Source organism: Mustela nivalis, assembly GCF_964662115.1.
Source record: "Mustela nivalis genome assembly, chromosome: 3".
Lineage (NCBI taxonomy): Eukaryota > Metazoa > Chordata > Mammalia > Carnivora > Mustelidae > Mustela > Mustela nivalis.
The window spans coordinates 139,437,839-139,462,290 of record NC_139022.1 but is presented as its reverse complement, the minus strand read 5'-3'; the positions used below and the strand labels follow the sequence as shown (position 1 = coordinate 139,462,290).

The window sequence follows — 24,452 nt, the reverse complement described above, 5'->3', positions numbered from 1 at the left end:
GCTTCCACCTCTGTAAAATGGGGTTAGTGATGCTGTCCACATGCTGTGACTGTCGAGGGCATTCAGCGAGAGGATGTAACAGGCTTCACGAAAATGCCCCTAAAGTTGCCATCACCAACTCTGAACTCAGTGACAGGCAGCGCACCACACGTCAATGGGCCATCAGTGGCAGCTTCGATGAGTAGTAACTAATGAGGAGGGTGATGATGGCTAAGCCTTCCTCCTCCACTAGACCACCCACCACCTGCAGGGACCCACGGGCCTGGCCCAAAGATGCCTTCTCTGTGTGCTTGTGTCCCCCAGCGGGGACAGGACCCCATGTTCTCGCTGTCCTGGAACAATCCATCCCTCCCCCCAGTGCATCTTTTCCTCTGCACCCTCACTTTTCTGGTTGTTGGACGTGTAACCATCTCCTGCTCTAGACAATGAACCCCACAAGGGAAGAGCCTCTGAGCCTCCAAGTTTAGGCTCATTCAGCACCCAGCCACCCGCGTTGGCATAGAGAAGACACCCACTGAGGAGCTGTTGGCTGAATGGCTGACAGAACGAGTGGGTTCTCGGGGACTACAGGGTGAATCCTTGCAACCTGGTGGCAGCGTCCCAGGGTCTCACTCACTCGGGTACCTGGTCACCCCCATCCCGGCCCGCCCAGGCTCACCTGCTTGTACTTGTAGAAAAGCAGTAGGAGCAGCAGTAGCAGCAAGGCCATGATGGACATGCAGGTGACCAGCACAGGTGTGAAGAGTGGCTCGTCAGAAAGCTGTACGTGGGCTCCTGCAAGGGGTGGGGCAAAGGAGTGAGCTGGCAGAGGGGGCCTCCAAGACCTCCTGCCACCACTGAGATCAGACCACTGCACTGCCTGGAACACAGTAGGTGCTCAATAAATGCCTGTTGACTGAACACAGAGTCTTCTCACCCAGAAGCCTTCAGAGCCTCAGAGGGTCTTACTAGAGACCCTCCCCCAGCCGGAGGCCAGGAGGACAGCCCCTCCAGTTCTGCTTCTGTCCAGCCCCAGACCCTGCCTGGAGTCACAGCCTCTGTGGCTGGGGAGCCCCTCGGGTCACGTAGTACCCCCTTCTCTGCAGCAGACTGGCCTCGTGCCCAGCTGTGGCTTCTGTGTGTGTGCGTACACACCACACAGATACACACACACACACACACACACACACACACACACACCAGTGATGGTGTCTACCCCCTGCACCTTCAGGCAGCTCAGACAGAAAGACCTAGAGGTTAACCTGAAATCTGTCCTTCCGGCCTTTCCCCCGCTGCTTTCCCAAGCACCCCTTGGAGCCACACAGCCCTTCTTAGGGTCTGAAAGCTTCACTTATAGCCCCTAGGTCTCCTCCAGATTCATAATCTTATTTCCTTTAATATGTTTAAAGGACACAGTGTCCATCCTCTTGCCCAGATCAACAGTGTGGGTCTGAGGCCAAATCTCACCTCTGCCACTTAGGACGCATGTGACATGGAGTGTGGGATTTCTCCCTAAGCCTCCGGTTCCTCCTCTCCCAAGTGGGAAGGAACACAGTGCTAACCTCCGAGAGCCATGTAAGCTCAGGGAGATAATGACGGTGAGGAGCTCCGCGCAGTGCCTGGCACAGGGGACGCACTCAGTGGAATGGCCATTTAGAAGGTTTGCTGTGGGACGCCAGCAGTGAGGCCGAGCAGCCACAGGCCTTGGCTGTGTAGAGTCCGGCCCCAGTCGCAGCGGCTTCAAGGCACCTGCGGGGCCATCTCTGAGCCAGACAGAGGCTTCCATTCTGTGTTGTCTGCCCAGAGAGTCTGGCCGGGACCTGGCGCACAGCGGTGCTGAGTCCTGGTTGGTGGAAGTCTGGAGGGGCTGTGGGTCTCCACAGCTGTGGGCCACTTGCGCTCAGACAGCTGGGGCCTTTGTGCCACACAGGGAGAGGCATGCCTTCCTCTGAAGAAACCCCGCCTTTGTCAGCCCGGGGCTGGCCATCAACCCTACCCAGGGACAGTGGCCCTGAACGGATAGGACTGTGTCTCTGGAGGGAAGAGAGTCCAGGAGGAATAGAGGAAGCGGTCGAGGCTGGCCCTGGGGTGCAGTTGGCCTGTGTCTCTCCCCAGCCTCTAATCTCCATGGACATCCTGACACCAAGTGAGTGCTCCCTGACACCGAGTGAGTGCCTGGCATACAGCTCATGCCAAGTACATACTTGTGAGTTCATGGGGGAGTTCAAAAGCAGGAAAATGAGCAGAAGGCCAGATGAGGCCTTGCTTCCAGCTGGTGTCTCCCTGGACCTCATGGCTTCCTGCCCTCTGTTCCTCTCCTCCCTGCTGCGAGTCCCATGGGTTCTAGATCCTCCACCTGGCCTCTGCAGGAGACCGTTGGTCAGGAGGTGGCTGCAGTTGGGCCCAGAGACACGGAACTCAGTATGGCTGGGACCTGCTCACTTTGGCACTCAGGCCAGGGCTCCTTGGCTCCCTGGGGCTGGCGCAGTTTCCTGGGCCCACCTCCCACCCTGCCCAGGAGGGGCGAAGGCTCACCTACAGAGATGGGCCTGAAGGCCTGGGAGCTGTTCCCCACACTGTTGAGGGCCTGGCACTCGTAAGTCCGGTTGTGTTCCAAGTTCCCCATGGCCAGCAGGCTGTGGACGATCACCTTGTGGAAGGGCTCCCGGCTCAGCACCTGCGACTGTGAGTCCTCTAGGACCAGCGCTTGGGCCTCATCACACCTGAGAAGAGCAGAGTGTGGCTTAGAGTGTCAGGACACTCCACCGCTCGGCCCCTCGGCCTGGGGTGAAAAGGGAGACCAGAGCCACCTACCTATCCATGTGGCTCCTGCACTCCAGCCATGTCACATTGGGCTGGGGGTACCCAGAGGCTTCACAGAGCAGTGCGTCGGAGCCATTGACAACGGTCCATGTGACCCTCACCTCTGGGGGGTCTGAGCAGAAAAGAAGGGGTGGAAGAGGAAAGGATCAGCCCCGGAGGTCCCATGCGCTCTGTTTGACCACTCTGAACCCTTCATGCCCATCTGCAAGCCTTAGGGATGTAGAGGCTGCCTCAGGGACCTTAGTCTCCTATAGCCCCTGTCTCCCTCACCCCGCCCACCTGCCGCATCACTCACATCGCAGCGTGAGCTCAAAGGTCAGAGAACTCTCGCCTCCAGTGTTTCTGGCCAGGAAGGAGTAGCGACCGGCCTCCGAGGGCTTCAGACGAGGCAGGGAGAGGATAGAGGTGTACCTGCACAAAGGGGGCAAGCCATCTGGTGTGAAACCCAGTTCTGGTATGGCCCCTCAAGACAGTGGGCTCAGACAACCTTCCTAAAGGGCTTTGTTTTATTTTTGGTAAAGTGTCCAGGACACAAGGGCCTTGGCTGAGCCAGGGACCCAAGCTGAGTGCCATTAAGACACAGGAAAACCACGAACCGAATTTCCTTAATTGCTTCTCTCATTTTTTTTTGTTTTTTTTTTTTTTAAGATTTTATTTATTTAACAGACAGAGATCACAGGTAGGCAGAGAGGCAGGCAGAGAGAGAGGAGGAAGCAGGCTCCCTGCAGAGCAGAGAGCCCGATGTGGGGCTCGATCCCAGGACCCTGGGATCACGACCTGAGCTGAAGGCAGAGGCTTTAACCCACTGAGCCACCCAGGTGCCCCTGCTTCTCTCATTTGTCTTAAGATTTTATTTATTCATGTGTCAGAGAGAGAGCAAACACAAGCAGGGGGAGCAGCAGGCAGAGGGAGAAGCAGGCTCCCCGCTGAGCAAGGAGCCACTTGCGGGACTCCATCCTAGGACCCTGGGATCACGACCTGAGCCACCCAGTCCAACTTGCTTCTCTCATATGTAAAGTGGTTTTGTTCTGAGGTCTAATAGAAATGATGTCCGTGAAGTGCCGACACTGGACAGCACATCCCAGGCCTGCACTAAATATACCTACTTTCACCATCGTCACTGGGCTAAGGAGTCCCTGCTCAAAACACCAGCACCCAGGCTAGCTGCTGTTCCTAAAACACCAGCCCTGCCAGGAGGGACTGTGAGAGGGATGAGAGTCAGGATGTAGCCGCAGGGCTACAGAAACTGGGGTTCAGGTTCTTGCGCTGTCTATCTTAGCTCTTTGATCTTAGACAAGTACTTAACCTCTCTGATCCTTTGCTTCCTATTCTATGAGGGTGACACTGATGATAATTCATCCACAGGCTTGGCCTGAAGATTAAAGGGACATACATTCAGTGTGCTTGACACAGAGCCCAACTCATTATAGCTACGCAGTTCAACGGTGCCCTTTGTTACAGAAGACCCAGAAGCAGATATGGACAATATAATTTATTCTCAGCTGATTCCAGGTAATTTTTCATTTTTTTTCTTAAGCTCTATTTTAGCATTTCCTTTATGGACATGTATTGTTTAGGTAGTAAATAAGTTTTTTTTAAGTCAATTATAGCATTTAATTATAAATTATACTGGACTAATACATACGGTATTCAAAGGGCATCTCATTCAGCCAGACCTTTGGCATACAGAACCCCTCTACACATCTACCTCTTAAGCGGAAAGAATTTAACTTTTTTGCATGACTCAAAGTCACCATATGAACACACCCATCACATGAGCTCAATTTTGCGGCTGTTGGGTGCCCAGGCTTAGCTGCCCTGTGCCAAATGGCCCCACACTACCGTGTTTGGGGGATCTCCATGGTTTCTTTCTGCATGTCCCTGTTGCATTTGGACCCCTGAAACCTGTCCGTGGACCAACCCCCTCCCAGGGGTCTATAGACTCCAGATTCAGAACTTCTGCTTTAGACAAAGGGAAGCTAGAAATCCTGACCAGAATGGATGAGAAGGGAACTGAGAGGAGAAAAATGAGGACAAGGGAACATTTTTGTCCTGATGAACATTTTGTTCTGCTTTGATTCTGACAATAGGCAAACTGGGGAGGCCAGCCATTCATGAGATCTGGGCTTCAGGAGCTAGGAAGAGAACCCCAGAGAGTTCTGGAATTGGAAGATGGCTAAGGGATTACCTAGCAAATATCTAGCAAATCCCCAAATAATGGCCAACACGTCTCTTCTCCTGAGTCAGTTATAATGAAAATACTGGCTGAGAGACTGTGTCAAGAAGGACTCCCAAGCTGCACTCAGACCCTGTGGGAAAGGGCTCAACAGTGGATTAGAGATGTCTGTCAAGAGTGTGCGAGGGGGAACGGGTTGCACGCACAGCACATGCTTGCTGTCCTTGAGCGCCGTGCTCTCATTCAGACACAAGTGGGTAAAGAAGCTATTGTTTTTAACAAATGGTATTGGTGTTCCTCCTGTGGAGAAGGCTCTTACGTAGGAAACTACCTGTGAGGCCACTTTGGAGGGGCAAGTGACACTTCGAGGATGTAAGGAGACAGGAAATGGATTTCTAACGTGCTGTGTGTGTGGGAGAAGTCAGATTCTGGAAGTGGAGAGAAGGGAGGAAAGAGGAGATGGAGTCAGATAGCACTTTATGAGAAGCATTTTGAGCCTGTGAAGAAGAATAAGGGAGAAATTCTCAGGGGTGGGTGACCACAGGCCTTTAAAGAATTTTGATGTATCTGTGTTGGTGTGATGTTGATTCTCTCTGCCCCCGGCCCCAAGTCCATGGCTTACGTGGCAGACTCCCTGAGCCATCATTATTAGGAGTGTACCTAGGAGTAGAAATCATGGAACAGTGTCTTCTACATTTGGATTGGCCACGAAAGAAGAGACTGATGGGATTTGGAGTTCTCGAGTGAGCATGAGAATGGATGTCCCAGGAAATGGTAGAATTCTTGAGGAGGGCATGGGACTTCCCAAGGATGTGGGACAGAGGGGCAAGCCAATTTTGTCCTAGTCAAACACAGATGACTGATACTGAGCTCCTAGAGTCAGGGCAAGGGAGACCCAGAAAGGAGGAGGGATTTGCTCTAGGTCACCAGGAAGGTTGAGACATGACCCAGTCAGTGTCCTGCCTTCTGGCTGAAGCATTCCCCTTGTGGTTGTGGGTTGTGGGAGCTCATTGGTCATACCTGTATGTGTCCTTCATCATGACAAAATTGAGCTTGGACTGGTGGTCAGAGAAAGGTCCCAGATAGGTCCAGTTCCAACCTTGCAGGCCTGGGTAGGCTTCCACCTGGACTTGAAGATCGACCTTCTCACCCACAGTCACCTCCTGGAGGAGGTTCTGCTTGGAGGTCAAGTTCAGGTAGGCTCTCTCTGGAAAGCAGAATACATACAGATCTGGCATTAGTGGGAAGATGTCTCTGTTTGGTTAATCATTTGGTGACCTACCCATTGATTCAGCCATTCAGCTGGAGCCTTCCTTAGTGCCTACTGTGTGCCAGGCTTATAGCCCCCGCCCCTAACCAAGACTCGCCCTCTGATACCTCCCCTCCCATCACTGCCCCACAGAAGTCCAAATTTTTCTCTTTGCTGAATTCTTGGAAGAACCTGGACAAATTCCCATCCTCCTTGGTACCTCTAGATCCTTATTTATATAACAAAGAGATTGAATATACTTGTGTTGTTACAACTTTTTGAAATTTTTTTCAGTGGCAAAAAAGTCTGTTTTTTTTTTTTTTGTTGTTGTTGGTGGGGGGGTGTCGGACACCCTCACCCATTTCCCCTTCTCCTGCTAATAGTTGGGGCAGTGAAGCTTCCACATCCAGCTCTAAGGGGGCATGTGACCCAGGCCAGCCAATCAAAGTAGCATGTCCCCTTTGGAACAGTGAGTGGTTTTGGGGGTAAGTCATGAGCCCACAGGTCCTATGACACTTATTTCCATGGTTTTTCTTGGAGTGCTGGGAAAGGAGAGGCCCTAACGTCACTGGGGTTGTCGAACCCTATGTGACAAGGAGTCCACAAGAAAAATGGAGAGCGAGAGGTAGAGGTGAGAAGCAACAAGTTCTTGTTCACATCAGCTGAACCCCTAGATCCAATTTACCTGACGCTCCTATCTACTGGTTTTTTAGCTAGAAGGCCAAGAAAAATCCTCTTGTGATCAGGCTAGCTCAAATTGATTTCTTTTCCCTATGCCTGAAAAAGTCCAGACTAGTTTCTTCTAATTAAAGCTTGCATGAATTCAAACCAAGTTGCTCTGGTTGAATCTCACAAAAAGGAGCTATGGCAAGGATCCCGCTCACTCAGTCTCTCCATGCCCCTTAGGGAAGCCCCTGAAAAGCTTTCTTAAGTCCCCAAGACTTTGCAAAAAAGCCCTGGCCTATATGATCTCTAAGGGTTTCTCTCCTTACTCAGGTCTATGAAATCTAAAGTTCACTCTTGTACCCGGTGATACACCTGCTCTAATGTCCTTATGGCTCCCTATTGCCTCCACCAGACAAAGTGGCATTCAAGCCTCTCTCAATCAAGTCTCCTCTTTATGCCCATGTAGCCAGCCCCCTCTTCCTACACACACACACACACATCTGAGTCTCTTAACATCCCCTGAACACACCAATACACAACAGTCTTTCCTACCTTGGAGGTTTTGTTCAAGACATTTCCTCCACCAGGAGCCCTGTCCTCTTCCTCTTTTGTATTTAAAGCCTTCTCATCCTTCAAGGCTTATCCCTGTCAGGGGTTTGTGCCCCCCAGTCCAGGCCACAGGGAGCCCTCCCTGCCCTGGACTCCTGCGCCCCTTCTGGACTACACATTCATTACGCACCACATCTAAGCTACTTCCGGTATCTGCTTCTCCCTTTGGGTAGCCATCCTCTCTGTCCAACTAGCCTGTGAGTTTTCAGGACAAGGCTTCTGTCCTCTTCTCTCTCACCCCCTCGATCATCTATCTGTCTACCTGTCCTCCACCCATCTTCCCATCACCTCTTCCATCACCTCCTCAATCAAGCCACTTTCTCCTCTAGCTTGGATAATAGCAGTAGCCTCCTACCTTGTCCCCCTGCTTCTACCCTCCACACAGCACGAGAAAGCTATATTAAATCTCATTACATGCAAGTCAGATGATATCACACTCCATTACTCAGACCCTCCTATGGCGCCCCATCTTTCTCAAGGGGAGAAGACCCAAGTCCTTCCCTTAGGGCCCTGTGGAAACTGCCCCCTCTTCCGCTCACCCCTCTGATTTCACCTGAGCCCCACCCTGGCCATGCTGGCTGGCTCGTTCCTTGCACGCGGCAAGCACAGTGCCGCTCGCCCTCTGCCCTGGGGCTCCGTGCTGCCGCGCACCTGCAAGCTTACCCCTCCGCCAGCTTCACGCCATGGCTCAGATGGCAGCTGACTGGTGAGACCATCCTTGAGGACGCCCTATTTTAAACAGCAAACCCTAGAGAACTGATGTCGTCTCCAGAATTTATGTCAGCTCATTGCTGGTCTTTCCCCAGCTGGAGCGCAAACTTCCCGTGGGCAGGGGCCTCCATGTTTGCAGCTGTGTCCTCAGCCTTTCAGAGCAGTGTCTGACCAGAAGTGGGCACGAACACAAACATGGAGTGACTGCTGTATCCGGGCCATGGGAAACACTCAGGCTCAGAGCCCACGGCTGGGCAACAATTCGCTGTGCTTCTCTCCTCCTTCACCGCGCGTGGCTCCCAGCGCAGGATGGGGGCCACGGCGGAGCTCATATTGACGGCAAGCCTCGTGCAGTGCCGCTGCTCTCAGGGGTAATGGTCATGTGTGCTCTCCCCGATGCCCCCCTGTCTCCCATAACATTGAACACACGAGGTGTGGCCAGACTGCAATCACTCAGCCCGTCTTGACCTTGAGAAACTCCCCCTTAGCTTGTCCAGCCTCCGATCTCCCATTCAAAGCATAGGACATTGGACTGGCCTTCTCAGATGACCTCTCCTGTGCACACTTAGTGTTTACTCTGGGTCAGAGTCGATAGATAGATGGATTGACAGATTCACTTAATTCTCACAACTATGAGATAGTGACTGCTAGGAGTGTGGGCTGCCGGCCACCATGACGTACCTCGCCACGCAGTCTGCTCCCGTCACTCTCTCTTCAACTCCCAATGACTTCCCAACAGGATGCGCTGCCAACCAACACCCACTTTACCGTCTGGACGCTGCCTCCATCCCTGCTTCTCTCTGGCCACATGTCACACCACTCACAGCCCTGCCATGGGCAGCTTCTCTCCACGTCTCTTTCCCTTTGCGCCTTCCACATGCTGTGCTCATGCCTGTCCTTTCCCACTCTTCTGCCTCGCTAACCTACCTCTGTTCTTTGGGGCCTAGCTTAGGCCACTTTGTTCAAGCTGGGGCTGGTTGGTGTTCCCAGCAACCCCGCGCTTCCGGCATGATCTCGCGGGGTGAGCATTGTCTGCTCCTGTGTCTGCGTGATATGGTTGTTCCAGGCATGAAGGATGAATGAAGGAGAGAACAGCAGTCTAATAGGGAGCTCCTGGAGGCCAGTCCCAAAACAGAAGGCAGTAATGCCCTGTCGGAGCTCCAGGAGGGGAGCGAGGGATTCTGGGGAAGGATCTGGGAAGGCTCCCAGCGGTGTGGCTCCCTCCACCATCAGCTCCCTCCTTCCCAATCTCCCTACACACTCCTTCACCCCAGGATCCCTGGCAGCCCTCCCCCATCACCCTGATGCTCACCTACTACCCGGAAGACCATGGACCTGGTGTTGATGCCTCGGACATTGGTGGCCACGCAGGAGTAGTTGCCGGCATCCTGGAAGCCTACGTGATCGAGCTCAAGGGTCAGGACCTTTTGGTACTGGTTACCTTGGAAGTCGGATTGTTGAGGGATTGTGAGCTGTAGTCAGAAGGAGTGGAAATGGGGTAGCAACATTGTTTAGGAATTAGAAAACTCTGAGTTCGAATTGCCAGCCTTTAAAGAATACTATCTGCCATTCCTTGGGCAAAGGACTAACTCTGAGCCTCAGTCTTCATCTGTAAAATGGGATGAACACCAGCCCATGCTCCTAGGGTTGTAGTGAAGAATAACGAGTTATTACATGTAAATAGGGGTAGACACAGTGGGGCAGGGAGGAGCTCTTAGAAGCTGCCCAATGCCATTTGGGGATACTCCCTCTGCGTCCCCCTCTCTTCGTTTTTCTGAAATGGCCTTTATATTCCTGGGCTTCAGAGGTGAACTGACCTCTGGTTCTTGTCTATAGGCTGGGGCAAAGTTCATGGGTCAAGGGGGGAAGAGTACTACCTCCCCCCACCAACAATAATCAGTAGCATGAGCCCAGGTCCTGGTTTTGAATTAGTTATTGACTGGCAGTAAGATCTTAGGGCTGGGCAATGCCCTCAGTCCAGAGAACCAGCTGGTAGCTGGCCGCCATCCTGCAGTGCTTGGTGTGCAGGGAAAATGGGCACCCTTCCCCCTGCTGTCTCCCCACGGACTGACCTTGGTGTCTCCATGTTGGAGGAAGACGTCAAAGCTAACATCAACGTTGCTGGCTGCGCACACGATCTTGGCAGTCTCTCCCTGAATCCGTACCAGCTCTGCAGGTTCCAGTGTCAAGGTCGGGGGCCCTGGGATGACTGAGGTCAGGGGAAGCGACCCATGAACACCCAGGCTGGAGTCGTCATCACTCTGCTCCTTGCCACAGGCCAGAAACCGGCTGGGGCCTCCCTAGGTCCCCTTGAAAATCCTGGGAGGCAGACCGGAGGCCTCTACAGCTCGTCTTGTCTTTGAAACAGACTTGGAGAAGTCCACTCCCTTTCGTCACCACACCTCTCCCCAGTCTCACCCTGTGTTCTGCTCTGGGCACCTGCAACACCCACCTAGAAGGACCCCACTTCCCCTCGGACCCCCGCACAATGAGACTCCTTGAAGCAGTTCAAGGGGCCTCTTAGGAATGTAGATTGGATCACATGCGTCTCCTGGGCCAGTATCCAGTGGCTTCCCATCACTCTTGGGATGCAAGCCGGGCCCATGACCGACCCCCCAAGCACCTGCCGCCTCGTGCTTATGCCCCGCTCTGCAACCTCACTGGCCTTCCCACCACTGCACACACACACCCCCTGAAGTACTCTTCCTTCCACACCGGGAGCCAGCAGCCGCTTTCACCCTCCAAATCTTCTGCTCTGAGAAGCCTTCTGTGACCGGTCAGCTGGGTGAGCCTCCCCCAGCCCACACACATCCAGCTTTCTCCAGCGCAACTTCTTGTGGATCAGCCAGCCTGTTATTTGCCCTCTCTATTCTGTCTCTCCCTGGAAGCTGATGCTATCCCCAGCAGCTTGTACAGTGCCTGATGCAGAGCACGCATTGAATTCAAGTTCATGGTTATTATTTACATTGAAAGATGATCTAATCCAGTTTCTCAAGGCCCAGAGACACTAAGGGACTCATCCAAGGTCACCGAGGGCCCAGGGCTTGACAGATGGAGTGCGGGGGAAAGAGACCTAATGGCCCCCTCTGCCCACATGGTGGGGTCCCATGACTTCCCAAACAGGTTTCATGGCTTCAGAGCCCAGGCACTGTTGCCTGCCACATGGCTGTGACCCTGGCCCTTGTTGCAGAAACCTGATTCCTATACTAAGCCAGGCGGCAAGCCTAGGGTCCTGCATACTCATGCCAGGCCTTTCAGAATGAGGAATCCTGTGTACCAACCTAGCCGGGGCAAGGGGGAGACTTCACACCATTGTCACCTCCACCATGAGAGCTGTTGCGTGCACCCACCCAGACTGTCCTGAGCTGTCTCTTTCTGCCCAGCACACCTTGCTTGTCTTGCCTCCGCAGGAGCCCCGTGGATGACCATGGTGCAGTTGGAAGGAAGAAGTGGAAGAAGAGGGATGGTCCGTTGTTCCCCACCAGGCCCGGGTCCTCCCTTGGCTCCCGTGTCTGCGGGCTCTCCGGCCCTGCCCTCTGCCCTGGCCTGTCCCTCCCAGCCCCACGTACCTTTCTGCACTTTCAGCCAGATGCTCATCGATGTCACCGTGCTGCCGCCTACCCGGGCGCTGCATTGGTAGCCGTGGGTCTCCATGAACTGGGCCTTATGGATGGTAAAGCCATACCAGGGCGAGAAGGAGTAGTTGGTTTGGCGCAGGACGGGCCGGCCACGCACCCGCATCAGCGAGACACCGGCCTCCAACGCGGGGTCAGTGAGCAGGCAGGGCAGCAACGCGTCCTGACCTTCCATCACCGTCACCTCCTCCGCCAGCACCTTCCAAGGTCGGACGGGGTCTGTGGTAGAGGGATACAGGGTTACAACTGCCCTCCCTCCGCCAGGCTAAGCGGTGCCTGGACCCTGGGGATGGGGAGGCTCGGAGGGGCTGATGGTTTGCCTGAGGTCACACCATGTACCAGAGCAGCCCCGCAGATGCTTCTGAGTGGGGTTGCTGGAGCCAGACTCAGCCCCCCTACTCGGTGCTGGGTTACTTTGGGCAAATGACTCAACCTGTCTGAGCCTTTGGAAAATGGGCACAATCGCGGCACCTATGTCACATTATGTTGCTATGAGAACTACATTGAATTGGAAGCACTGCCACCAGTCATGGTCAAAGGCATGCCCTTGCTTGGGGAGGAGCTGTTTTACTGTGGTTGCTAATGTTAGGGCCCAGCCCTCTTGCCCATTCTTGGTGGTTCCTGTTGGGCCAGGCATCTTGGGAGTGAGTGGGCCCAGAGTCCTCACCTTTGACGTAGAGGTGAATGGTGGCGCTGTCCCTGAGTGGGCCTCCAGGCTCCATGCAGCGGTAGGTCCCAGTGTTTAGGAAGGTGGCATTATTTGTGGTCAGGGTGCTGCTGGGGGCCTCAGTGTCCAGGTTCCAGTAGGGGAAGATGGGGCCGTCCCATTCCACGCTGCCGTTGCCCACACAACGCAGGGTCACCGTCGTGCCTGGCTCCACAACCAGCTCAGGGCCACTGGGTTCTATCACGGGGACTCCTTGTACTGGTGGCAGGGGGAGGGGGAAGGTGGTGAACAGGGGACAGAAGTAAGCCCTGAGGAGGCACGCGCTGGTCTGATGATCCTAGCCTCTGAGGTCCTCCTGGCAGGAGATGTGCGGTGCTGGGGTTTAGCTGTGACTGGGGGTCACCTTGAGCAAGTCCTGGCCCTCTCTGTCATTTGCTCAGTCCCCCATTTCCAATCTGCTCATGGAGGGCCCGATGTCCAGCAGCCCCCTCCTCCGAGAAACGGGCCCTGGGAGATTTCTGGGTACCCAGGCAGCTGCTGACCCACGGGTCCTCCCCAGCCTCCTGTCTCAGCCTTCCCAGTTGTGCCTGCAACGTCCTCCCCACGGGCGGACCCTTTCGGCCCCATGTACAAAATGGGCTCTGTCCCTAGTGCCAGACCCAGGACCTGGCTCAAAGCAGGGGGCTCGAACAAGCAATGGAAAAAAAACAAGGGAATGGAATGTTCGTGGCAAAGTCCTCCGACTTGATCCATATTGGGAAAAAGAGAAGGGTCGTGGGATGTCGGCCCAGCAGAGTTAGAAGGGTACCGGGGGTCTTGTGTTGTGCCCACTCCCACCACTGGACGTCTGCCCTGCCGCACAGTGGGACGGCTCAGAGGCTCTGTGCCGCGGTTGCCCCGCCTGCAAAGTGGGGGCAATAATTGTGCACATTTTTCGGGATGCCAGGAGGATTGAGCGCATGAGAGGCCTTTGGAACCTCATCTGTCACCAAGTAAATACTCCGTAAGGATGGCTCGGCAGCCGAGCCCAGCACGGGGCACTGCTGTTTACTAGGAAGCCAATCTCTTTTAAGGAAAATTTTCTTGAAGGAAAAAAAGAGAACTTGAAACCCCTATCAGGCCCTCCGGGAAGAAGGCCCGTTGCCTCTGCCGTGTCAGCATTTCTCCAGGCTTAAAATAGGGGCAAAGGAGGGAAGTGAGAGCTGATTCAAGGCCTTGGAGGGGCAGCCAGGCGCCCCCCGAGCCCGTGTGGGCGGAAGCACATTGCTGGTGTCCAGCCCGGCCCCTAGTTTCCGCTCAGCCCGCAACCCTTCTCACTTCTGTTTCCTGGCCCTCCTGGCTACCGACCCCGCTCCCACGGAGAGACCCCCGGAAGAGGGAGGGCCACCTGCAGCACATTGGAACATTCTGGGCTGCAGGGCCTGGCTCTGCCACTGACCAGCTGGATGTCCCCACTGAATCAGACCCCTCCACTCCGGGGACAGGGTCCTGGATACTGCTGCCCCCAGGGCTTCAGCTGAATTCATAGTTCTCCATTGTCCTGCACAAAAGTGGCCAAGTGGGTTTTTTCCTCCCCATCCCCACCACAGACTCCAGACCTGGAAAAATTTCTCTGTCGAGTTCCTCCAGGATGGCCTCATTGGTGTTTTGCTGTTATACCATCTAGAGGGATTGGCCTTGCCGTCAGCATAAAGAATCCAGCGCGCTGGTGAACACTGCCAAGGCCAACGCCTGGGGGTTGTGTCCGCGCTGGGCCACGTGACCCCCAAGGAGGGGAGCAAGCGTCTTTTCTGTCAGGCTGTGGGCGAATCCCAGCCGAGCTGCCGCAACGCGGGTTCCCGGCTAGGGCTTGACCATAGGGACAAGCTCGGCCTGTGGGGTCACATCCACACCGCCTGACATTTGGTTCTCCCTTACGCCGGGTGCGTTGCTTACCCTCTCTGGCCCTCAGGCTACTCTTCCTTCTAATGGGAATAGTCCCTTTCCACCTGGGTGGTCCCGGGAGGATTCAGGAAGGCCATAGTGGCCCCAGGCCCAGTCCACCGCTCTTGTCCTGGGCTACTGCTTGCTGCGACATTTCTAACCTCCCTTTTGGTCCTGACACTCTAGTATCTAAAGTTTTAAACTTTTTAAAATTTTTTTATTTTATTTTTAAAGTAGGCTCCATGCCCAGTGTGGACCCCAACGTAGAGTTTGAACTCATGACCCTAAGATCAAGACCTGAGCTGAGATCCAGAGTCGGATGCTTAACCGCCTGAGCCAAAAGTTCTAAACTTTTCAAGGTCACAGTCTCATCCGAGATCTCGGAGTCTGTGAATCTCGCTGGGTTCCGCTTCCGCACCCACCCTGTCTCAGTGGCACCTTCTCCTTCCCCTACCCTGCCCTGTCCCTCTAGCCCCTGTCTCAGTCTCCTGGAAATGCGGTCAGAGAAATGTGTCCTGTTTTGTCCTGTCCTGTTGTCCCGGATATTCACGCAGGGCCAGGCTGACACCCTCCACTTCTGCCCCTAACTTCCCCCTGATGGTTTAGCTGGCGGGAAGAGAAAGACTGCTCAGGCCCATCCTCCTTGCGGGTGGGGGCTGGGCTTGGCCGACACTGACCAAGATCGCCTTCTGTGCCGGCCTCTCGTCTCAGCTCCCAGAACTGAGACGCGGCCCAAACTCCACTCCTCTCCCTCAACACCACCCCCATACCACACACCAAGGCCTGGGACATAGCCCCTCCTCAGCCTAGAATCTTAGTGGGCCTCTCCCCAACTCTAGGGTGTTCGGAACCTGGCCCCTGACTCCCTCACGGCCGCCCCTGTACCCCTACTCTCTCACCACTGGTCTGTGGGGCTGAAACCTGAGGCTTCTAGCCTGCTGCTTCCTATCTTCTTTCTTCTGGGTCTAGACGACAGACAACCTTTCCACTCCCCAACAGTGCCCCACAGGCAGGTGCTGGGCAGGCGGATAGGACAAGACAGTGAAATAAAACCCGTGGGACTTTCTGGAGAGAGGGGAACCGTTTCTGTCTTCATTGGGGTGGAGGGTACCCAAGCACAAGCATTTGTCAAACCTCATCAGACTGTGCACTTAAGCATCTGAGCATTCTACTGTATGTAAATTACATCTCAATAACAGAACAGACGCTCAAGCCCAGAAGATTGACAGGGCCACAAAAAGACCTTCAGCGGGCCGTCTCTTCGCTGGGGTCCAGATACACCTTCTCCACAGGGTCCTGCAGCCCCAGAACTATAGGGAGGCCAGAGCTGAGGCTGCTTTCCCATCTCACCCCACCTCACCCCCATCCTGGCCTAAGATCCCCCCAAATAAGCATGTGATAAAATATAACTGAAGTTACCAGCCAAGCAGCAGCCCCTCCCCTCCAGTGAGGCGCCCTCCTGGGATGGAATCCACCAGGGCTGCTGTCAGCAGAGCTGGAGGTGGGACCAGGTCTGCCACACAGCTCTCTGTGCCGAGGCCCAGCAGCCTGTGTCTGGGAGCACTCTGGCCAGGGAGACCCGCACTGCCCTCCCTCCAGGCCCTCCTCTAGTCCTCCTCTACTCTCCTCCCAAACTCACCTCACTCGAGCCCTGGGCCAGAGAGGCTAACCTCTTATCTCCCTTCCAGCCCCTTACCCACGCCTCCCAAGGAATGACTGCTGCCCCCTTTCTGAGTCGGGTCCTGCCTGCTCTCCAAGGCTCACAGGCTGGGAGCTAGCAGAGCTGTCAGGAGCTCTCTATGGCCTCCCGATCTCCTAGGAGCTTGTTAGAAATGCAGAATCTCACGTTGTACCTGGAACCTACTGAGTCGAAATGCACATTGTAACAAGATCCCTGGGGAATCTGTGTGCAGAGTGGAGTCTGAACAGCATTCTTTAGTCCAGCTCACCACGGCCCCCAACACCTGCCCTTGAATAGATGGGGACACTGAAGTCCTGGGGCTTGTTCAGGACACCTGGGGAGTCCCAGCCTCTGACCTGGTACAGATCCGCAGCCCTGGTGGAGTTGGTTCCACCCCACACACACCCTCTTTTCCCTCCACTGCCTTTCCAAAGCAGACACACGCAAACCTGCGGTCCAGAGTGGCAACACCTGGGGACGGGCAAGGTTTTACTGGATCCTTGCACAGCGGTCTTCCCTGTCACGCACCCACCCCAACGCGCAGAGTCCCCAGTTTTGCTCTTACCACGCCAAGTTGTGGCCCCCAGCAGGACCAGCAGAGCCCCTGGGCCCATGGCCTCAGTGGGGAGGTGGCAGGCTGGTGTGGAGCTGAGGGGTGGGCAAGGCACGGGGCGGGGGTCTCAGCTTCTAGCTCCACAGGGACCAGGACCTCTGGGCACACGTTCCTCTCTGCTGTACTAGCTGTTTCTCTTGTTTTCCTCTTCTTCCTCCTCCTTGGGCCGATCCTCTTCTTCCCCTTTTAGCTAGGCAAGGCAACCACAGAGTTTGGAAATCTTGGGTCTTCAGAAGAAAACAAAGCCATGACCCCCAGAGGGAGGGGTTGGAGACTGGGACAAGGCCAGCCTGAGCCTGGGGGAGCTAGTTAAGTTTAGGGCCCTTCTCAAGCCACCTCCAAAGGATCCTGGGAGAACAGACATGCCCCAAGTCAAGCAGTCAGTAGCACAAATGGGGGAGTCCCCAGGGTGACCAGGCAGCTCTGGCTTAGCCAAAAGCAAAGTTTGGTAGTTCTGGGAGAGCCTGGTGATAGAAGCAAGAAGCTTCCATTTCCAGGACTCTCCGCAGCTAAGCCCTTTACATTCACTGTTTCCTCCAGCTTCATAGAACCTTTATGGAATGGGCACTACTGCCATTCCCATTTTGCAAATGGAAAAACTGAGGCTCAGAGAGATCAAACACCTTAAACTTACCCATAATTACAGGGCTACCAAGTGGCAGAAGTGAGATTTGGATCTAGACAGCCTGGTTGTAGAACATTTTTTTACATCACTTAAGTTATTTTTTTTTAAAGATTTCATTTATTTATTTGACAGACAGAGATCACAAGTAGGCAGACAGGCAGGTGGAGAGAGAGAGAGGAGGAAGCAGGCTCCCCGCCAAGCAGAGAGACCAATGTGAGGTTTGATCCCAGGACCCCAGGATCATGACCTGAGCCGAAAGCAGAGGCTTTAACCCACTGAGCCACCCAGGTGCCCCTTAAGTTATTTTTTGTTTGTTTTTATGAAGAGTCTAATTCTGCTGCTGTATTTCTTCAGAAAAATAACATTCTTCTGCTCCTTCCTTTCCTGCAGTCAATTGTTTTTTACCCCTTTTAACGGATTCCCTTAGAGTTTTACTCCTTATTTCTAAAGTTGTAAAGTTGTAATTTCTTGGTTGAAAAGTTATTTCTTGAAACTAAAAAAATTCCCATGTAATATCGATCCAGGAAAATGACTAGTCTTTTCATGTCCAGGTATATGTGATATATTTTATATATACATTTTTTTCCTCAGAAAAGTGTTTTGAACCTCAAGTAACCATGAATACCAACCAAAGCTGACTCAAGAAGAAATAGAAAAACTGAATAGACTTATAACTAGTAAAGAGATTAAATCAATAAACAAAAACCCTCCAACAAAGAAAAACCCACGGCCAGATGACTTCACTGGTAAATTCTACAAAGTTCTTAAATAATTTACCCCCCCAAAAAAGAATTTACCCCCATTCTTCTCAAACTCATTAAAAAAATAAAAGATGAGGGAATACTTTTCAACTCATTTTATGAAGACAGCATTACGTTGATACTGAAGGCAGATGAAAACATCCCAAGAAAATAAAACTACAGACCAATGTCCCGATGAACATAAATGTAAACTTACTCAGCAAAATACTAGCAAGCCAAATCCAACAGCACATTACAGTGATTGTACATCAGGACCAGTGAGATTTATCCCAGAAATGCGAAGATGGTTCAACACATGAAAATCAGTCTAAAACACTATATTGCCAGAGTGGGGAAAAAAAACACAAACAAACCCATGTGATCATCCCGATTGATGGAGGAAAAAGATTTGACAAAATTTGACAAACACCAACAAACTAGGAATATAAGGCAACATCTTTAACATGATTAAAACCGTAAATGAGGGACACCTGGGTGGCTCAGTTGGTTAACTGTCTGACTTCGGCTCTGGTCATGATCACAGGGTCCTGGGATTAAACCCCACATTGAGCTCCCTGCACAGTGGGGAACCTGCTTCTTCCTTTCCCTCTGCCTGCTGCTCCCCCTGCTTGTGCTCTCTCTCTCTCTCTCTCTCTCCAACAGATGAATAAATAAAATCTTAAAAAAAAAAGTAGGTGAAAAACTCACAGTTAATTCAATGGTGAAAGATTGAAAGCTTCTCCCCTTAAATCAGGAACAAGGCAAGGATTCCACTTTCACTGCCTCTGTTCAACACTATACTGGAAGTTCTGAGCAGAGCAATCACAAAGAAAAAATCCAAAGTCAAAAGGAAGAAGTAAAATTATTTTTCTTCACGTATGAGATAATCCTATGTATAGAGAAATCCTAAAGAATCTATGGGGGGAAAACCCATTAGAGCTAATAAATTCATCGAAGTTGTAGGGTACAAGATCAACACACAAAACTCTATTTTATTTCTATTCAGTGACCATGAGCAATCCAAGAAAGAGGTTTAAAAATTATTTTATTTGCAATAACACCAAAATGAGTAAAAATACTTGGGAATAACTTAAACCAAAAAGATGTAAGATATTTGCCCTGCAAATCACAAAACACTTCTGAAAGAAATTAAAAAGACTAAATAAATTGAAAGACATCTCTTGTTCATGCATTGGAATTGTATTGTAAATATTGTATGTAAACATTGTAAAGATGGCAATCCTCTCCAAAGTGATCTGCACGTTCCATGCAGTCCCTATTGAAAGCCCAGTGGCATTTTGCTCAGAAATGGGAAAGCTGATTCTCAAGTTCATATGGAATTTCAAGAGACTCCAAGTGACCAAAAGAATCTTAAAAAAGAACAAAGTTGGAAGAGTCACACTTCTCAGTTTCAAAACTTACTACAAAGCGACAGATACCAAAACAGTGTGGTATTGGCATAAGGTTAGGCATATAGATAAACAGAATAAAATTGAAAGTCCAGAAATAAACCTTTACAGCTATGGTTAATTGATTTTCAATAAAGGTGACCAGACTGTTAATGTGGAAAAAACAATGTCTTCAACAAAGGGTCTTAAAAGAACTGGATAGCCACATAGAGAAGAATGAAGTTAGATCCTTCACACCATATATAAAAATTATTTAAAAAATCAGATTTAAATATAAAAGCTACAACTAAAAAACTCTTAGAAGAAAACATAAGGGTAAATATTCATGACCTAGGCATGGAAATGGTCTCTGTGATATGTCACCAGCAAAGCAAGCAAAAAAAAGGTCAGTAAGTTGGACTCCATCAAAATGCAACATTTTGGTGCATCAAAGGACATTATCAAGAGAATAAAAAGACAACACACAGAACGGGAGAAAATATTTGCAAATCATACGTATGATAAGGATTCGATCTCCGGAGTATATGTATCTCTTATAACTCACCAACAAAAAGGCAAACTACTCAATTAAAAGTGAGCAAAAAAGTTGAGTAGCTCTTTCTCCAAAGAAGACGTACAAATGACCAATAAGCATGAAAAGACGCTGAACATCACTGATCATCAAATTAGAACCACAAGGAGATACCGCCTCACACCAATTAGGTTGTCCATAATTGAAAAATCAGAAAATAACAAGTGAATGATGCGGAGAAAAGTGAACCCTTGTGCGTTGCTGGTGAGACTATAAAATGGTGCAGCTGCTGTGGTAATCAGTTTGGTAGTTCCTCAAAAAGTTGAACACAGGGGTGCCTGGGTGGCTTAGTCAATTGAGAGGCTGACTCTTGATTTCGGCTCAGGTTCTGGGATCGAGCCCTGTGCTCAGTGGGGAGTCTGCTTGAGGATTCTCTCTTTCCCTCTCCCTCTGCCGCTTCCCCAGCTCGTGTATGCTCTGTTTCTCTCTCAAACAAATCAGTAAGTCTTTAAAAAAAAAAAAAAAAGTTAAACACAGAATTACCACATGACCCAGCAATTCCACTCTTAGGCATATCTAAAAGAATTAAAAATAGAGATTCAAGCAAATACTTGCATGTGAATTTTTTTTTTGAAGATTTTATTATTTATTTGACAGACAGAGATCCCAAGTAGGCAGAGAGGCAGGCAGAGAGAGGGTGGGAAGCAGGCTCCCTGCCAAGCAGAGAGCCCGGTGGGGGACTCAATCCCAGGACCCTGGGATCATGACCTGAGCCCAAGGCAGAGGCTTTAACCCACTGAGCCACCCAGGCACCCCTGCACTTGAATGTTTAATGCAGCAGTATTCACAATAACTAAGAGGTGGAAGGGGTTGATGAGTGGATAGATAAAAATCCTGGCATCTCCACACAACGGAATGTTATTCAGCCATAAAGAGAATGAGAGGCACTGTTGGAAGAGCACGAGACTCTTGATCTCAGGGTTGTGAGTCTGAGCCCCACACTGGTTGTAGAGATTACTAAAAAAATAAAATAAATAATAAGAAAAGAGAAAATGAGTACTGATAAATGTCACGACACGCACAGACCTCAAAAATATTATGCTAAGTGAAGGAAACCAGACACGAAGTCACGTACAGTACGACTCCATTTATATGAAACATCCAGAATACGAAAGTCCGCAGAAACAGAGAGCTGGAGGCAAGGGGGAGTGGGGAGTGACAGCTTGATGGGGAGAGTGTTCCTTTTTGGGGTGATGAAAATGTCTCAAAGCTAGAGGGAGGAGATGGTTGCACAACACAGTGCACTCGACGTCACTGAATTGAAGTCGTGGGAGTTGAAGTTCATGTTATATGACTTTTACCTTGATTAAAAAAAGAAGAGATCAAGACTTTCTTAGAAAAACAAAACCATAAAATTCATTGCCAGGAGATCAGCACTACAAAAGAAAAAAAAAAAAAAAAGAACAAAAAACCTTGGGGCACCTGGGTGGCTCAGTCGGTTAAGCAGCTGCCTTCTGCTCAGGTCATGACGCCAGGGTCCTGGGATCAAGTCCCACATCAGGCTCCCTGCTCAGCAGAGAGCTTGCTTCTCTCTCAAGAAGATAACAGACTGTCTGAAGGAGACATTGTTGAAATCGTTTGTAAAGAACCAGATAGTGTCTATTTTAGGTTTGGCAAGCCATTCAGTTTGGGTGGCAACTGCTTAACGAAGCCATCAGCAGACGACACCCGGGCTATTGACTACAGCTGTGTTCCAGGGAGACCTGACTTACAGAAACAAATGCAGGCTGGGTGTGGGCTGACTTAAAGCACAGAAGGTGGCCGAGCATTATGTGTGTCTGGCTTCTGGGAGGCGTACAATGTAGGGCAAGGATATTACAGAAGACACGAAAGTGCACTCTGTAAGGCCCTTATACTATATTTAGAGCAGTATAATATGATTTGCAGGCAGGTTTTGATTAATTAAAGATATATATTTTAAAATCTAAAATATTCATTAAAATTGTTTAAAAGGTGGGGCACCTGGGTGGCTCAGTGGGTTAAAGCCTCTGCCTTGGGCTCAGGTCATGATCTCAGGGTCCTGGGATCGAGCCCTATCGGGCTCTCTGCTCAGTGGGGAGCCTGCTTCTCCCCTCTCTCTCTGCCTGCCTCTCTGCCTACTTGGGATCTCTGTCAAATAAATAAATAAAATCTTTAATAAAAAAAAAAAAAGAAAGAAAGTCTAATTCTAAAAAAAAAAGAACTGTTTGAAAGGTATATGTTATAAGCCAACAGTGGAGGTAAGATAGAGTCATAATAGAGTCATGAAATATAGTCAATTAATCCAAAGAAGGAAAAAGAGTAGGAAGGAAAGACCGGGTAAAACAAAAAGAAACATCTAACAAGACGAGAGGATTGTCTTATTAGCTTAAGTGTCAGCTCGTGCCCTAGAGGTAAACAGCCCAAACATACCAAGTGAAGACAGAGATAGTCAGCACACTCCCGCTATTTGCTTTCTACAAGAAACCTACTCTAAAAATAAAGACACAGACAAGATAAATGCAAAAGGATGGAAAAAGATATTCCATGTAAACAATAATCAGAAAGGGTTGGTGTGTTGCACTGATAGACCAAGTAGGCTTCGGACATGGACTACGTCTCAGGATAATGAAGGACATTATGTAATGGCAAAGGAGTCAATCACCCCCGATGACGTAATGATTCCAAATGCATATGCACCTCAATTACAGCAGAGCTTCGAAATATAGGAAACAAGACCCATGGAATGGAAAGAGCAGACAGACAAATCCTTGGCAACGCTTCTCTCCCCATAATAAATAAGCACAGGAGAAGAGAAAAGAGTAAAGATATTGAACAAGGCTATAATCCAACCTGACCTAATTGAAATTTATAGAATAATCCACTTAACGGTAGCAGAATACACATTCTTCTTTAGGGCACATGGAGCATTCATCAAGATTACTATATTCTGAGACATAAAATAAAATAAAATAAAATAAAATAAAATAAAATAAAAATCACAAAGAACTAGGGGCACCTGTATGGTTCAGTTGGTTAAGCATCTGCCTTCAGCTCAGGTCATGATCTCCAGATCCTGGGATGGAGCCCAGAGTCAGCTCCCTACTGAGTGGGGAGTCTGCTTGTCCCTCCGCCCCTCCGCCTGCTCATGCACTCTCTCTCTTTCTCTCTATCTCGTTTTCTCTCTCTCAAATAAATAAATCAAGTCTTTAAAACAAAACACAAATAACTAAATCTTATAAAATTATTTCTTTTTTTTATTTTTAAAGATTTTATTTATTTATTTGACAGAGAGATCCCAAGTAGGCAGAGAGGCAGGCAGAGAGAGAGGGAGAAGCAGGCTCCCTGCTGAGCAGAGAGCCCAATGAGGGGCTCGATCCCAGGACCCTGAGCTGAAAGCAGAGGCTTTAACCCACTGAGCCACCCAGGCGCCCCATAAATTATTTCTCGTACCAAAACAGAATTGAACTTGAATTCATTAAGATATCTGAGAAATCCCAAATATTTGGAAATTGAATAACACATTTATAAACAACCCACGAGTCAAAGAGGAAATCACAAGAGAAATTAGAAAATACTTAGAATTGAATGAAAAAATAATCCATGATTTGTACTTCCAGCTTAAGAAACTAGAAAAAGAAGAATAAAACCCAAAACAACTATAAGGAAGAAACTAAAGATACCACCAGAAATCAATGAGATCAGAACAAAAATGTTAAGAGAAAAACCAGTAAAACCATTGAAACAAATGAATAAAATATCCAGGAAAACAAAACAAAACAAGAAAGACACAAATTACTAATATCAAGAATGAAAGCGTGGACATTACCACCAACCGTTTGGACTCTAAAAAGTTAATAAGGAAATGCTCTAAACAATGCTAAGCCCATAAATCATTAGGTGAGATAAAATGGACTAATCCCTTGAATGACACAAAGTGCCAATGTCACATGAATGGCCCTGTATTTATATAAAGCCTTCTAACAGTAACAACAGACCCCAGATAACGAAAACAAAATTTCAGGCCCAGATATTTCTGTTGGCAAATTCTACAAAACAAGGAAGAGATAATACCAAGTCTACACAAACTTTTCCACAATGTAGCAGAGGAGAGAACATTTTCCAACTCATTGTATTATCCCAGCACTACCCTGATAACAAAACTATACAGGGACATTATAAGAAAATAAAACTACGGGCCGATATCTCTGATGAACACAGAAGCAAAAAATCCTCAAAAATATAGCAAACCAGGGACAGCTGTGGAGCTCCGTCAGTAAAGCCTCTGCCTTTTGGCTCAGGTCACGATCCCTGGATCCTGGGATCGAGTCCCGCATCAAGCTTCCTGCTCGGGCGGGGAGCCTGTTTTCTCCCTCTGCCTGTCCCTCTACCCTGCTTGTGCTCGCTCGCTTTCTGG

The 24,452-nt window shown here is 50.2% G+C and overlaps 1 protein-coding gene across 1 annotated transcript in view; it reads right to left on the bottom strand.

The window, feature by feature from the left end:
* The window catches only part of CSF1R (colony stimulating factor 1 receptor), a 31,457-nt gene extending 12,551 nt beyond the window's left edge, over positions 1 to 18,906 (bottom strand). The window contains exons 1-11 of the mRNA XM_082726278.1: positions 18,806 to 18,906; positions 16,685 to 16,922; positions 12,516 to 12,773; positions 11,783 to 12,067; positions 10,286 to 10,422; positions 9,526 to 9,685; positions 5,999 to 6,185; positions 3,098 to 3,213; positions 2,794 to 2,914; positions 2,515 to 2,702; positions 659 to 774 (exon numbers count right to left, since the gene is read on the bottom strand). Coding sequence (XP_082582404.1) covers positions 659 to 774; positions 2,515 to 2,702; positions 2,794 to 2,914; positions 3,098 to 3,213; positions 5,999 to 6,185; positions 9,526 to 9,685; positions 10,286 to 10,422; positions 11,783 to 12,067; positions 12,516 to 12,773; positions 16,685 to 16,733 — 1,617 coding nt within the window. The 5' untranslated portion in view covers positions 16,734 to 16,922; positions 18,806 to 18,906. The remainder of the gene's footprint in view (positions 1 to 658; positions 775 to 2,514; positions 2,703 to 2,793; positions 2,915 to 3,097; positions 3,214 to 5,998; positions 6,186 to 9,525; positions 9,686 to 10,285; positions 10,423 to 11,782; positions 12,068 to 12,515; positions 12,774 to 16,684; positions 16,923 to 18,805) is intronic.
* Between the last annotated feature and the right edge of the window lie 5,546 nt (positions 18,907 to 24,452).